Below are 16,756 nucleotides of genomic sequence, written 5' to 3'. Positions count from 1 at the left end.
GGGTGTGTGTGTGCCGGCACTATGGGTATAGGGTGTGTGTGTGCCGGCACTATGGGTATAGGGGTGTGTGTGTGTCGGCACTATGGGTATAGCATGTGTGTGTCGGCTCTATGGGTATAGGGGTGTGTGTGTGCCGGCACTATGGGTATAGTGTGTGTGTGTGCCGGCACTATGGGTATAGGGGGTGTGTGTGCCGGCACTATGGGTATAGGGTGTGTGCCGGCACTATGGGTATAGGGTGTGTGTGCCGGCACTATGGGTATAGGGGGTGTGTGTGTGTGCCGGCACTATGGGTATAGGGGGTGTGTGTGTGTGCCGGCACTATGGGTATAGGGTGTGTGTGTGCCAGCACTATGGGTATAGCATGTGTGTGCCGGCACTATGGGTATAGGGGGTGTGTGTGTGCCGGCACTATGAGTATAGGGGGTGTGTGTGTGCCGGCACTATGGGTATAGTGTGTGTGTGTGTGTGTGTGTGTGCCGGCACTATGGGTATAGGGTGTGTGTGTGTGCCAGCACTATGGGTATAGCATGTGTGTGCTGGCACTATGGGTATAGGGGGTGTGTGTGTGCCGGCACTATGGGTATAGGGTGTGTGTGTGTGTGCCGGCACTATGAGTATAGGGTGTGTGTGTGTGCCAGCACTATGGGTATAGCATGTGTGTGCCGGCACTATGGGTATAGGGGTGTGTGTGTGCCGGCACTATGGGTATAGGGTGTGTGTGTGCCGGCTCTATGGGTATAGGGGTGTGTGTGCCGGCTCTATGGGTATAGGGTGTGTGTGCCGGCACTATGGGTATAGTGTGTGTGTGTGCCGGCACTATGGGTATAGGGGTGTGTGTGCCAGCACTATGGGTATAGGGGGGTGTGTGCCAGCACTGAGGGTATAGGGTGTGTGTGTGCCGGCACTATGGGTATAGGGTGTGTGTGCCGGCACTATGGGTATAGGGTGTGTGTGCCGGCACTATGGGTATAGATGTGAGCGTACCGGCACTATGGGTATAGGGTGTGTGTGCCGGCACTATGGGTATAGGGTGTGTGTGCCGGCACTATGGGTATAGTGTGTGTGTGCCGGCACTATGGGTATAGGGGTGTGTGTGCCAGCACTATGGGTATAGGGGGGTGTGTGCCAGCACTGAGGGTATAGGGTGTGTGTGTGCCAGCACTATGGGTATAGGGTGTGTGTGCCGGCACTATGGGTATAGGGTGTGTGTGCCGGCACTATGGGTATAGATGTGAGCGTACCGGCACTATGGGTATAGGGTGTGTGTGTGCTGGCACTATGGGTATAGGGTGTGTGTGTGTGTGCCGGCACTATGGGTATAGGATGTGTGTGTGTGCCGGCACTATGGGTATAGGATGTGTGTGTGTGCCATCACTATGGGTATAGGGGGTGTGTGTGTGTGTGCCGGCACTATGGGTATAGGGTGTGTGTGTGCCGGCACTATGGGTATAGGGGGTGTGTGTGTGTGCCGGCACTATGGGTATAGGGTGTGTGTGCCGGCACTATGGGTATAGGGTGTGTGTGCCGGCACTATGGGTATAGGGGTGTGTCTGCCAGCACTATGGGTATAGGGGGGGGGTGTGCCAGCACTATGGGTATAGGGTGCGTGTGTGCCGGCACTATGGGTATAGGGGGTGTGTGTGTGTGCCGGCACTATGGGTATAGGGTGTGTGTGCCGGCACTATGGGTATAGGGTGTGTGTGCCGGCACTATGGGTATAGATGTGTGCGTGCCGGCACTATGGGTATAGGGTGTGTGTGTGCCGGCACTATGGGTATAGATGTGTGTGTGCCGGCACTATGGGTATAGGGTGTGTGTGTGCCGTCACTATGGGTATAGGGCGTGTGTGCCGGCACTATGGGTATAGGGGGTGTGTGTGTGCCATCACTATGGGTATAGGGGCTGTGTGTGTGCCGGCACTATGGGTATAGGGGCTGTGTGTGTGCCATCACTATGGGTATAGGGGCTGTGTGTGTGCCGGCACTATGGGTATAGTGGCTGTGTGTGTGCCGGCACTATGGGTATAGGGTGTGTGTGCCGTCACTATGGGTATAGGGGGGTAGTGTGCCGGCACTATGGGTATAGGGGGTGTGTGCCGGCACTATGGGTATAGGGTGTGTGTGCCGGCACTATGGGTATAGGGTGTGTGTGCCGGCACTATGGGTATAGGGTGTGTGTGTGCCGGCACTATGGGTATAGGATGTGTGTGTGCCGGCACTATGGGTATAGGATGTGTGTGTGCCGGCACTATGGGTATAGGGTGTGTGTGAGCCGGCACTATGGGTATAGGGTGTGTGTGTGCCAGCACTATGGGTATAGGGTGTGTGTGAGCCGGCACTATGGGTATAGGATGTGTGTGTGCCGGCACTATGGGTATAGGGTGTGTGTGTGTGTGCCGGCACTATGGGTATAGGGTGTGTGTGTGCTGGCACTATGGGTATAGGGTGTGTGTGTGTGCCGGCACTATGGGTATAGGGTGTGTGTGTGTGCCGTCACTATGGGCATAGGGGGTGTGTGTGTGTGTGCTGGCACTATGGGTATAGGGGGTGTGTGTGCCGGAACTATGGGTATAGGGGGTGTGTGCCGTCACTATGGGTATAGGGGGGTAGTGTGCCGGCACTATGGGTATAGGGGGTGTGTGTGTGCCGGCACTATGGGTATAGGGGGTGTGTGCCGGCACTATGGGTATAGGGGCTGTGTGTGCCGGCACTATGGGTATAGGGTGTGTGTGTGCCGGCACTATGGGTATAGGGTGTGTGTGTGCCGGCACTATGGGTATAGGATGTGTGTGTGCTGGCACTATGGGTATAGGGGGTGTGTGCGCCGGCACTATGGGTATAGAGTGTGTGCCGGCACTATGGTATAGGGTGTGTGTGTGCCGGCACTATGGTATAGGGTGTGTGCGTGCCGGCACTATGGGTATAGGGGGGTAGTGTGCCGGCACTATGGGTATAGGGTGTGTGTGTGCCGGCACTATGGGTATAGGATGTGTGTGTGCCGGCACTATGGGTATAGGGGGTGTGTGCGCCGGCACTATGGGTATAGAGTGTGTGCCGGCACTATGGTATAGGGTGTGTGTGTGCCGGCACTATGGGTATAGGGGGGTAGTGTGCCGGCACTATGGGTATAGGGTGTGTGTGTGCTGGCACTATGGGTATAGGGGGTGTGTGTGTGCCGGCACTATGGGTATATGGTGTGTGTGCCGGCACTATGGGTATAGGGTGTGTGTGTGTGTGCTGGCACTCTGGGTATAGGGTGTGTGTGTGCCGTCACTATGGGTATAGGGCGTGTGTGCCGGCACTATGGGTATAGGGGCTGTGTGTGTGCCAGCACTATGGTATAGGGTGTGTGTGCCGGCACTATGGTTATAGTGGCTGTGTGTGTGTGCCGGCACTATGGGTATAGGGTGTGTGTGCCGTCACTATGGGTATAGGGGGGTAGTGTGCCGGCACTAATGGTATAGGGTGTGTGTGAGCCGGCACTATGGGTATAGGGTGTGTGTGAGCCGGCACTATGGGTATAGGATGTGTGTGTGCCGGCACTATGGGTATAGGGTGTGTGTGTGTGTGCCGGCACTATGGGTATAGGGTGTGTGTGTGCTGGCACTATGGGTATAGGGTGTGTGTGTGTGTGTGCCGGCACTATGGGTATAGGGTGTGTGTGTGTGTGCCGTCACTATGGGTATAGGGGGTGTGTGCCGTCACTATGGGTATAGGGGGTGTGTGTGTGCCGGCACTATGGGTATAGGGGGTGTGTGTGTGCCGTCACTATGGGTATAGGGTGTGTGTGCCGGCACTATGGGTATAGGGGCTGTGTGTGCCGGCACTATGGGTATAGGGTGTGTGTGTGCCGGCACTATGGGTATAGGATGTGTGTGTGCCGGCACTATGGGTATAGGGGGTGTGTGCGCCGGCACTATGGGTATAGAGTGTGTGCCGGCACTATGGTATAGGGTGTGTGTGAGCCGGCACTATGGGTATAGGGTGTGTGTGTGCTGGCACTATGGGTATAGGGTGTGTGTGTGTGTGTGCCGTCACTATGGGTATAGGGTGTGTGTGCCTGCACTATGGGTATAGGGGGTGTGTGTGTGCCGTCACTATGGGTATAGGGTGTGTGTGCCGGCACTATGGGTATAGGGGGTGTGTGTGCCGGCATTATGGGTATAGGGTGTGTGAGCCGGCACTATGGGTATAGGGGGTGTGTGTGTGTGTGTCGGCACTATGGGTATAGGGGGTGTGTGTGTGTGTGCCGGCACTATGAGTATAGGGGGTGTGTGTGCCGGCATTATGGGTATAGGGTGTGTGAGCCGACACTATGGGTATAGGGTGTGTGTGTGCCGGCACTATGGGTATAGGGTGTGTGTGCCGGCACTATGGGTATAGGGGGTGTGTGTGTGCGCCGGCACTATGGGTATAGAGTGTGTGCCGGCACTATGGGTATAGGGGGTGTGTGTGTGTGCCGGCACTATGGGTATAGGAGGTGTGTGTGCCGGCACTATGGGTATAGGGGGTGTGTGTGCCGGCACTATGGGTATAGGGTGTGTGTGTGCGGGCACTATGGGTATAGGGTGTGTGTGTGTGTCTGCTGGCACTATGGGTATAGGGTGTGTGTGCGCCGGCACTATAGGTATAGGGGTCAGTGTGTGCCATCACTATGGGTATAGGGTGTGTGTCGGCACTATGGGTATAGGGTGTGTGTGCCATCACTATGGGTGTAGGTGCTGTATTTGTGTGCCGGCACTATGGGTATAGGGTGTGTGTGCCGGCACTATGGGTATAGGGGCTGTGTGTGTGCCGGCACTATGGGTATAGGGGGTGTGTGTGTGCCGGCACTATGGGTATATGGTGTGTGTGCCGGCACTATGGGTATAGGGGGTGTGTGTGATGGCACTATGGGTATAGGGTGTGTGTGTGTGCTGGCACTATGGGTATAGGGGGTGTGTGTGTGCCAGCACTATGGGTATAGGGGGTGTGTGTCGGCACTATGGGTATAGGGTGTGTGTGTGTGCCGGCACTATGGGTATAGGGTGTGTGTGTGTGTTCCGGCACTATGGGTATAGGGGGTGTGTGTGTGTGTGCCGGCACTATGGGTATAGGGTGTGTGTGTTCCGGCACTATGGATATAGGGGGTGTGTGTGCCGGCACTATGGGTATAGGGTGTGTGTGCCGGCACTATGGGTATAGGGAAGGGGTGTCCAAACTTTTTGCGACGAGGGACAGATTTGGTGAAGTGTAAATGTGTGGGGGCCGACCATTCAGCCTGACATTCTTTGAATCATTAATCACATCAGAATAGTCCCCCACTCTGCCCCCATTCACTCTGCCCCCCAGCCTGCCCCTATTCACTGTATGTCCCCCATTCACTGTATGTCCCCCACTCTCTCCCCATTCACTCTATGTCCCCCACTCTGCTCCCATTCACTCTATGTCCCCCAGCCTGCCCCTATTCACTGTATGTCCCCCATTCACTGTATGTCCCCCACTCTGCACCTATTCACTCTGTCCCCCAGCCTGCCCCCCTTCTCTTAATGACCATTCATTGCCTCCATTCATTGTATGTCCCCAAGTCTGACCCTCCTTCACTGTATGACCCCCATTCACTATGTACCCCACTCTGCCTCCATTCACTGTATGTTCCCCAGCCTGCCCCCTGCTCCCTATCTCTGAATGGCCATCACTGCCTCCATTCACTGTATGTCCCCCAGCCTGACCCTCCTTCACTGTATGTCCCCCACTCTGCCCCCTCCCTTCTCTGTGTGTTTCCCAGCCCCTTGTGTGAGCCAGAGGACGGAGAGGCAAAGCAGGCACTGCAAGGACAGGAGATGCTTGGGCTCCCGCTGCTGCCCTCCTCCGCTCTGCATGATAAGGGAGCAAGCTTCCCCCTTGCTGCCCCCCTCCCCAAACACTGCTGTCACTGTGATTGTGGAGTAGGGTGATATACGATTGCAGCAGCAGGGGTAGGACGCCAAACACATGTGACTGTGGTGGCCGGCACCTCCTCACTGCAGCAGACAGCAAGGTAAAGGCGCGCTCGCCGGGGCCCCACCTTTAGTGTCCTGTGCTTCCCACATCTGATGCTCTGCCCGCTTCCAGCTGCGGCCGCTTGAAATGAAAGCACGGGCCGCAATTGGCCCCCGGGCCTGACTTTGGTCATGCCTGGTCTAAACCTCTTACTTGGGGTGGATTCATCATCTAAAAATGTTTTTATTCCCTAAACTATTATATCCCCTACAATCCTTACCCCCCCTCCCCCCTCCTTCTCAGATGCCAATCCAATTGCCTCGCTTTGATCCTTTATTTAGAATCAATCACAGTTACCGGGCGGTATATCACAAGAGAACAGAATAAGCTAAAAACACATAAAGTAATGTAATAATATAATTTAATAATGTGCAGCCCAGTAACGTGGCAATAGTCACAGTACATAAGCTTGGAATTAGCCCCGTCACACCAGGGTCCAAGTAGGTGGATGATAGAAGATACACAGCTCCCTACTGGTCCCGATCAGCCCATTCTGGTGTTTGGTGTTATTAGTACACTCGAGTCGGCCACAATGGGCAATGCTTCACCTCCTGGATGATAGAAGATACACAGCTCCCTACTGGTCCCGATCAGCCCATTCTGGACCGGGTATTGCTGTTATTAGTACACTCGAGTCGGCCACAATGGGCAATGCTTCAGCTCCTGGATGATAGAAGATACACAGCTCCCTACTGGTCCCGATCAGACCATTCTGGACCGGGTATTGGTGTTATTAGTACACTTGAGTCGGGAAATGCTTCACCTTCTGGATGTTGGTTGGTTCATTCATCGTCAGTTTAAGGACAGACCTCAACCACCTCTGTGAGAGATCGGGGTCCTCAGGAGGCTTGTAGCAGACCACAACACCTCCAAGCAGCCTCCTTAACCCCAACATCTGACCTGGAATGGTGGCAGGAGTCTTCCAACAACTGTATATTATAGTTACGTGGGTTCCATTCCGCACCTATGGAACTGGCTTACACATGGCAACACATAGGGCCTTATTCTAGTTCACTCTTAGAGGCAAATTCCTTCTTAGCTGGACAAAACCAAGTGCACTGCAGGTGGGGCAGATGTAAAATGTGCAGAGAGAATTAGCTTTGGTTGAGTTATTTTGTTTCCGTGCAGGGAAAAAAACGGACTGCTTTATTTTCACACTGCAATATAGATCTCACTTTGAAGAAAAACCCCACCCAAATCTAATTCTCTCTGCACATGTTACATCTTCCCCACCTGCAGTGCACATGGTTTTGTCCAGCTAAGAAGGAATTTGCCTCTAAGAGTGAACTAGAATAAGGCCCATATACTGGTGTGTCCCTGGACTCTCCATGGTCAAGAACTTCCCGATACCATTCCTGAGAATCTCCTGCATAACCTGGTTCGACGGGTGTGGTTTATTTTTTATTACAAATCCGTTCACTTGTCCTTCCTACATAATCATGACCTTCAGCGTGGTATCGATGGCCACCGATGATTCACTGTAGCAGGGCGCTATGTTAACTGAACACTGGCCGTGTGGGCTGGGTCTCAAATCTTGCATGGAATCCTTTGATAATTTATGGTTAGGGTCCCTCGGTGAAACTGGCCATTTTTGAGCTCACGGTTTTACAAAAGCTGGTTCGCAACAGTGTGACGTCTGTGATGTCTAACAAGATCTGATTTGCGCGTGTAACATTTCCCACACTCAGAACATAAATATGGTTTTTCACCTGTGTGACTTCTTTGGTGTCTATTAAGATCAGATTTTTTTATAAAACATTTCCTACACTTCGGACATGGAAAAGGTCTTTCACCCGTGTGACTTCTTTCATGTATGACAAGTTCTGATTTACTTGTAAAACATTTCCCACACTCAGAGCATGGAAATGGTTTCTCGCCCGTGTGACTTCTCTTGTGTATGATAAGATCCGATTTCCGTGCAAAACATTTCCCACACTCAGAACAGGGATATGGTCGCTCACCTGTGTGACTTTTCTCATGCATAGAAAGACCCGATTTGTGGATAAAACATTTCCCACACTCAAAACATGGATATGGTTTCTCACCTGTGTGAGTTCTCTTGTGTATAACCAGATGTGATTTTTGTGTAAAACATTTTCCACACTCGGAACAAGAAAATGGTTTCTCACCTGTGTGAGTTTTCTGATGTTCAAAAAGATAAAATTTCTTTGTAAAACATTTCCCACATTCAGAGCATATAAATGGCTTCTCGCCTGTGTGAGTTCTCTTGTGTATAACAAGATATGATTTACGTGTAAAACATTTCCCACACCCAGAGCATGGAAATGGTTTTTCACCGGTGTGACTTCTTTCATGTGTAACAAGATCTGATTTACGTGTAAAACATTTCCCGCAGCCAGCACATGGAAATGGTTTCTCACCGGTGTGTATTCTCTTATGAATAGCAAGAGCCGATTTATTGATAAAACATTTCCCACACACAGAGCACGGAAATGGCCTCTCACCTGTGTGACTTCTCTCATGTCTCACAAGATCTGATTTACTTATAAAACATTTCCCGCACTCCAGACATGCGAACGGCCTTTCGCCTGTGTGACTTTTCTTATGTCTAGCAAGATCTGATTTATTTGTAAAACATTTCCCACACTCAGAACACTGAAATGGCTTTTCTCCTGTGTGACTTTTCTTACGTCTCACCCGGGCGAGGTTATGAGTAAAACATTTCCCACTTTTAGAAGGAATGATGGTGTCACAGCTATGACCGGTGCTCTGTGCAGCAATGTGTGAGTAACCAAGAGAACATAACTCAGGAGTCGGGCGCTCCGATGACAGATCTGCATTGTGAAGCGCTGGATGTAACTTCAGGGTAATATGGTTTTCTTCAGGAGAGCCTGTGGCACGATGTGGAGATGAAACGAGAAGCCTCGCTGAGGTATTCCTCGAATTGTATCCATCTAGAAGATATAAAGCATATTACCAAGTATCCCTACAGCAAAGGCATTAACCATTATTACATCTCATCATCCCGTAGGTGTGTCCTCCTGCGGAACGCGTCTGGTGCGGCACCATATACACACCGACATAATACTGCTCTCTGCCCTCCCATCCTCCCAGCTCTGTCCTCCCATCCTCCCAGCTCTGCCCTCCCATCCTCCCAGCTCTGTCCTCCCATCCTCCCAGCTCTGCCCTCCCATCCTCCCAGCTCTGCCCTCCCATCCTCCCAGCTCTGTCCTCCCATCCTCCCAGCTCTGCCCTCCCATCCTCCCAGCTCTGCCCTCCCATCCTCCCAGCTCTGCCCTCCCATCCTCCCAGCTCTGCCCTCCCATCCTCCCAGCTCTGCCCTCCCATCCTCACAGCTCTGCCCTCCCATCCTCCCAGCTCTGCCCTCCCATCCTCACAGCTCTGCCCTCCCATCCTCCCAGCTCTGCCCTCCCATCCTCCCAGCTCTGCCCTCCCATCCTCACAGCTCTGCCCTCCCATCCTCCCAGCTCTGCCCTCCCATCCTCACAGCTCTGCCCTCCCATCCTCCCAGCTCTGCCCTCCCATCCTCCCAGCTCTGCCCTCCCATCCTCCCAGCTCTGCCCTCCCATCCTTCCAGCTCTGCCCTCCCATCCTCACAGCTCTGCCCTCCCATCCTCACAGCTCTGTCTGCTCAGACCTGGAGTCGCACAGAAAAATGGGAAAAAACCCACGGCGACCTTCCCCATGTCGGCATAATACTTGTGTCAACCTTTCATGCATGTTGACCTAGTTACTGTCTACCCTATATCCTATTCCGCAAAGACTGTATGTGTGTATTCCAGGATGCACACAGAGTCTGCAGTAAAGCGCAGGGTGCGATGGCAACCGTCTCACTACCAGCACATGCTATCCCCACCGCCAGCACACCTCACCAGCCAGAGTCTTCCCTGACATAGTCCCACACATCCTCCTCCTCCTGCTCAGCGGCTCTTCCACACCGTCTCACTACCAGCACATGCTATACCCACCGCCAGCACACCCCACCAGCCAGAGTCTTCCCTGACGTAGTCCCACACATCCTCCTCCTCCTGCTCAGCGGCTCTTCCACACCGTCTCACTACCAGCACATGCTATCCCCACCGCCAGCACACCCCACCAGCCAGAGTCTTCCCTGACGTAGTCCCACACATCCTCCTCCTCCTGCTCAGCGGCTCTTCCACACCGTCTCACTACCAGCACATGCTATCCCCACCGCCAGCACACCTCACCAGCCAGAGTCTTCCCTGACGTAGTCCCACACATCCTCCTCCTCCTGCTCAGCGGCTCTTCCACACCGTCTCACTACCAGCACATGCTATCCCCACCGCCAGCACACCCCACCAGCCAGAGTCTTCCCTGACGTAGTCCCACACATCCTCCTCCTCCTGCTCAGCGGCTCTTCCACACCGTCTCACTACCAGCACATGCTATCCCCACCGCCAGCACACCCCACCAGCCAGAGTCTTCCCTGACGTAGTCCCACACATCCTCCTCCTCCTCCTGCTCAGCGGCTCTTCCACACCGTCTCACTACCAGCACATGCTATCCCCACCGCCAGCACACCCCACCAGCCAGAGTCTTCCCTGACGTAGTCCTACACATCCTCCTCCTCCTGCTCAGCGGCTCTTCCACACCGTCTCACTACCAGCACATGCTATCCCCACCGCCAGCACACCCCACCAGCCAGAGTCTTCCCTGACGTAGTCCCACACATCCTCCTCCTGCTCAGCGGCTCTTCCACACCGTCTCACTACCAGCACATGCTATCCCCACCTCCAGCACACCGCACCAGCCAGAGTCTTCCCTGACGTAGTCCCACACATCCTCCTCCTCCTCCTGCTCAGCGGCTCTTCCACACCGTCTCACTACCAGCACATGCTATCACCACCGCCAGCACACCGCACCAGCCAGAGTCTTCCCTGACGTAGTCCCACACATCCTCCTCCTCCTGCTCAGCGGCTCTTCCACACCGTCTCACTACCAGCACATGCTATCCCCACCGCCAGCACACCCCACCAGCCAGAGTCTTCCCTGACGTAGTCCCACACATCCTCCTCCTCCTGCTCAGCGGCTCTTCCACACCGTCTCACTACCAGCACATGCTATCCCCACCGCCAGCACACCGCACCAGCCAGAGTCTTCCCTGACGTAGTCCCACACATCCTCCTCCTGCTCAGCGGCTCTTCCACACCGTCTCACTACCAGCACATGCTATCCCCACCGCCAGCACACCGCACCAGCCAGGGTCTTCCCTGACGTAGTCGCACACATCCTCCTCCTGCTCAGCGGCTCTTCCACACCGTCTCACTACCAGCACATGCTATCCCCACCGCCAGCACACCGCACCAGCCAGAGTCTTCCCTGACGTAGTCCCACACATCCTCCTCCTGCTCAGCGGCTCTTCCACACCGTCTCACTACCAGCACATGCTATCCCCACCGCCAGCACACCGCACCAGCCAGAGTCTTCCCTGACGTAGTCCCACACATCCTCCTCCTGCTCAGCGGCTCTTCCACACCGTCTCACTACCAGGACATGCTATCCCCACCGCCAGCACACCGCACCAGCCAGAGTCTTCCCTGACGTAGTCCCACACATCCTCCTCCTGCTCAGCGGCTCTTCCACACCGTCTCACTACCAGGACATGCTATCCCCACCGCCAGCACACCGCACCAGCCAGAGTCTTCCCTGACGTAGTCCCACACATCCTCCTCCTGCTCAGCAGCTCTTCCACACCGTCTCACTACCAGCACATGCTATCCCCACCGCCAGCACACCGCACCAGCCAGAGTCTTCCCTGACGTAGTCGCACACATCCTCCTCCTGCTCAGCGGCTCTTCCACACCGTCTCACTACCAGCACATGCTATCCCCACCGCCAGCACACCCCACCAGCCAGAGTCTTCCCTGACGTAGTCCCACACATCCTCCTCCTCCTGCTCAGCGGCTCTTCCACACCGTCTCACTACCAGCACATGCTATCCCCACCGCCAGCACACCCCACCAGCCAGAGTCTTCCCTGACGTAGTCCCACACATCCTCCTCCTGCTCAGCGGCTCTTCCACACCGTCTCACTACCAGCACATGCTATCCCCACCGCCAGCACACCGCACCAGCCAGAGTCTTCCCTGACGTAGTCCCACACATCCTCCTCCTGCTCAGCGGCTCTTCCACACCGTCTCACTACCAGCACATGCTATCCCCACCGCCAGCACACCGCACCAGCCAGAGTCTTCCCTGACGTAGTCCCACACATCCTCCTCCTGCTCAGCGGCTCTTCCACACCGTCTCACTACCAGCACATGCTATCCTCACCACCAGCACACCCCACCAGCCAGAGTCTTCCCTGACGTAGTCCCACACATCCTCCTCCTCCTGCTCAGCGGCTCTTCCACACCGTCTCACTACCAGCACATGCTATCCCCACCACCAGCACACCCCACCAGCCAGAGTCTTCCCTGACGTAGTCCCACACATCCTCCTCCTCCTGCTCAGCGGCTCTTCCACACCGTCTCACTACCAGCACATGCTATCCCCACCGCCAGCACACCGCACCAGCCAGAGTCTTCCCTGACGTAGTCCCACACATCCTCCTCCTCCTGCTCAGCGGCTCTTCCACACCGTCTCACTACCAGCACATGCTATCCCCACCGCCAGCACACCCCACCAGCCAGAGTCTTCCCTGACGTAGTCCCACACATCCTCCTCCTGCTCAGCGGCTCTTCCACACCGTCTCACTACCAGCACATGCTAGCCCCACCGCCAGCACACCACACCAGCCAGAGTCTTCCCTGACGTAGTCCCACACATCCTCCTCCTCCTGCTCAGTGGCTCTTCCACACCGTCTCACTACCAGCACATGCTATCCCCACCACCAGCACACCCCACCAGCCAGAGTCTTCCCTGACATAGTCCCACACATCCTCCTCCTCCTGCTCAGCGGCTCTTCCACACCGTCTCACTACCAGCACATGCTATCCCCACCGCCAGCACACCCCACCAGCCAGAGTCTTCCCTGACGTAGTCCCACACATCCTCCTCCTCCTGCTCAGCGGCTCTTCCACACCGTCTCACTACCAGCACATGCTATCCCCACCGCCAGCACACCCCACCAGCCAGAGTCTTCCCTGACGTAGTCCCACACATCCTCCTCCTGCTCAGCGGCTCTTCCACACCGTCTCACTACCAGCACATGCTATCCCCACCGCCAGCACACCGCACCAGCCAGATTCTTCCCTGACGTAGTCCCACACATCCTCCTCCTCCTGCTCAGCGGCTCTTCCACACCGTCTCACTACCAGCACATGCTATCCCCACCGCCAGCACACCGCACCAGCCAGAGTCTTCCCTGACGTAGTCCCACACATCCTCCTCCTCCTGCTCAGCGGCTCTTCCACACCGTCTCACTACCAGCACATGCTATCCCCACCTCCAGCACACCCCACCAGCCAGAGTCTTCCCTGACGTAGTCCCACACATCCTCCTCCTCCTCCTGCTCAGCGGCTCTTCCACACCGTCTCACTACCAGCACATGCTAGCCCCACCGCCAGCACACCCCACCAGCCAGAGTCTTCCCTGACATAGTCCCACACATCCTCCTCCTCCTGCTCAGCGGCTCTTCCACACCGTCTCACTACCAGCACATGCTATCCCCACCACCAGCACACCCCACCAGCCAGAGTCTTCCCTGACATAGTCCCACACATCCTCCTCCTCCTGCTCAGCGGCTCTTCCACACCGTCTCACTACCAGCACATGCTATCCCCACCACCAGCACACCCCACCAGCCAGAGTCTTCCCTGACGTAGTCCCACACATCCTCCTCCTGCTCAGCGGCTCTTCCACACCGTCTCACTACCAGCACATGCTATCCCCACCGCCAGCACACCCCACCAGCCAGAGTCTTCCCTGACGTAGTCCCACACATCCTCCTCCTCCTCCTGCTCAGCGGCTCTTCCACACCGTCTCACTACCAGCACATGCTATCCCCACCGCCAGCACACCGCACCAGCCAGAGTCTTCCCTGACATAGTCCCACACATCCTCCTCCTCCTCCTGCTCAGCGGCTCTTCCACACCGTCTCACTACCAGCACATGCTATCCCCACCGCCAGCACACCACACCAGCCAGAGTCTTCCCTGACGTAGTCCCACACATCCTCCTCCTGCTCAGCGGCTCTTCCACACCGTCTCACTACCAGCACATGCTAGCCCCACCGCCAGCACACCACACCAGCCACAGTCTTCCCTGACGTAGTCCCACACATCCTCCTCCTCCTGCTCAGCGGCTCTTCCACACCGTCTCACTACCAGCACATGCTATCCCCACCGCCAGCACACCGCACCAGCCAGAGTCTTCCCTGACGTAGTCCCACACATCCTCCTTCTGCTCAGCGGCTCTTCCACACCGTCTCACTACCAGCACATGCTATCCCCACCGCCAGCACACCGCACCAGCCAGAGTCTTCCCTGACGTAGTCCCACACATCCTCCTCCTCCTGCTCAGCGGCTCTTCCACACCGTCTCACTACCAGCACATGCTATCCCCACCGCCAGCACACCGCACCAGCCAGAGTCTTCCCTGACGTAGTCCCACACATCCTCCTCCTCCTGCTCAGCGGCTCTTCCACACCGTCTCACTACCAGCACATGCTATCCCCACTGCCAGGACACCCCACCAGCCAGGGTCTTCCCTGACGTAGTCCCACACATCCTCCTCCTGCTCAGCGGCTCTTCCACACCGTCTCACTACCAGCACATGCTATCCCCACCGCCAGCACACCGCACCAGCCAGGGTCTTCCCTGACGTAGTCCCACACATCCTCCTCCTGCTCAGCGGCTCTTCCACACCGTCTCACTACCAGCACATGCTATCCCCACCGCCAGCACACCGCACCAGCCAGAGTCTTCCCTGACGTAGTCCCACACATCCTCCTCCTGCTCAGCGGCTCTTCCACACCGTCTCACTACCAGCACATGCTATCCCCACCGCCAGCACACCCCACCAGCCAGAGTCTTCCCTGACGTAGTCCCACACATCCTCCTCCTGCTCAGCGGCTCTTCCACACCGTCTCACTACCAGCACATGCTATCCCCACCGCCAGCACACCCCACCAGCCAGAGTCTTCCCTGACGTAGTCCCACACATCCTCCTCCTCCTGCTCAGCGGCTCTTCCACACCGTCTCACTACCAGCACATGCTATCCCCACCGCCAGCACACCCCACCAGCCAGAGTCTTCCCTGACGTAGTCCCACACATCCTCCTCCTCCTGCTCAGCGGCTCTTCCACACCGTCTCACTACCAGCACATGCTATCCCCACCACCAGCACACCCCACCAGCCAGAGTCTTCCCTGACGTAGTCCCACACATCCTCCTCCTCCTGCTCAGCGGCTCTTCCACACCGTCTCACTACCAGCACATGCTATCCCCACCGCCAGCACACCCCACCAGCCAGAGTCTTCCCTGACGTAGTCCCACACATCCTCCTCCTCCTGCTCAGCGGCTCTTCCACACCGTCTCACTACCAGCACATGCTATCCCCACCGCCAGCACACCCCACCAGCCAGGGTCTTCCCTGACGTAGTCCCACACATCCTCCTCCTGCTCAGCGGCTCTTCCACACCGTCTCACTACCAGCACATGCTATCCCCACCGCCAGCACACCCCACCAGCCAGGGTCTTCCCTGACGTAGTCCCACACATCCTCCTCCTCCTGCTCAGCGGCTCTTCCACACCGTCTCACTACCAGCACATGCTATCCCCACCGCCAGCACACCCCACCAGCCAGAGTCTTCCCTGACGTAGTCCCACACATCCTCCTCCTGCTCAGCGGCTCTTCCACACCGTCTCACTACCAGCACATGCTATCCCCACCGCCAGCACACCCCACCAGCCAGGGTCTTCCCTGACGTAGTCCCACACATCCTCCTCCTCCTGCTCAGCGGCTCTTCCACACCGTCTCACTACCAGCACATGCTATCCCCACCGCCAGCACACCCCACCAGCCAGAGTCTTCCCTAACGTAGTCCCACACATCCTCCTCCTCCTGCTCAGCGGCTCTTCCACACCGTCTCACTACCAGCACATGCTATCCCCACCGCCAGCACACCGCACCAGCCAGAGTCTTCCCTGACGTAGTCCCACACATCCTCCTCCTCCTGCTCAGTGGCTCTTCCACACCGTCTCACTACCAGCACATGCTATCCCCACCGCCAGCACACCCCACCAGCCAGAGTCTTCCCTGACGTAGTCCCACACATCCTCCTCCTCCTGCTCAGCGGCTCTTCCACACCGTCTCACTACCAGCACATGCTATCCCCACCGCCAGCACACCCCACCAGCCAGAGTCTTCCCTGACGCAGTCCCACACATCCTCCTCCTGCTCAGCGGCTCTTCCACACCGTCTCACTACCAGCACATGCTATCCCCACCGCCAGCACACCGCACCAGCCAGAGTCTTCCCTGACGTAGTCCCACACATCCTCCTCCTGCTCAGCGGCTCTTCCACACCGTCTCACTACCAGCACATGCTATCACCACCGCCAGCACACCCCACCAGCCAGAGTCTTCCCTGACGTAGTCCCACACATCCTCCTCCTGCTCAGTGGCTCTTCCACACCGTCTCACTACCAGCACATGCTATCCCCACCGCCAGCACACCCCACCAGCCAGAGTCTTCCCTGACGTAGTCCCACACATCCTCCTCCTGCTCAGTGGCTCTTCCACACCGTCTCACTACCAGCACATGCTATCCCCACCGCCAGCACACCGC

At 56.4% G+C, this 16,756-nt stretch overlaps 2 protein-coding genes across 2 annotated transcripts in view; one reads left to right on the top strand and one right to left on the bottom strand.

Moving 5' to 3' along the window:
* LOC146009866 (uncharacterized) overlaps positions 1-16,756 on the top strand; it is a 235,403-nt gene that overhangs the window by 24,131 nt on the left and 194,516 nt on the right. The window lies entirely within an intron of this gene.
* LOC146007358 (uncharacterized) overlaps positions 6,368-16,756 on the bottom strand; it is an 82,674-nt gene continuing 72,285 nt past the window's right edge. The window contains exon 13 of the mRNA XM_083145707.1: positions 6,368-8,938. Coding sequence (XP_083001833.1) covers positions 7,629-8,938 — 1,310 coding nt within the window. The 3' untranslated portion in view covers positions 6,368-7,628. The remainder of the gene's footprint in view (positions 8,939-16,756) is intronic.

This window comes from Crinia signifera, chromosome 6 (genome assembly GCF_055691185.1).
Source record: "Crinia signifera chromosome 6, ASM5569118v1, whole genome shotgun sequence".
Classification (NCBI taxonomy): Eukaryota; Metazoa; Chordata; class Amphibia; order Anura; family Myobatrachidae; genus Crinia; species Crinia signifera.
Note: the sequence above shows the minus strand (reverse complement) of the source record. Positions and strands in the feature narration are given on the sequence as shown.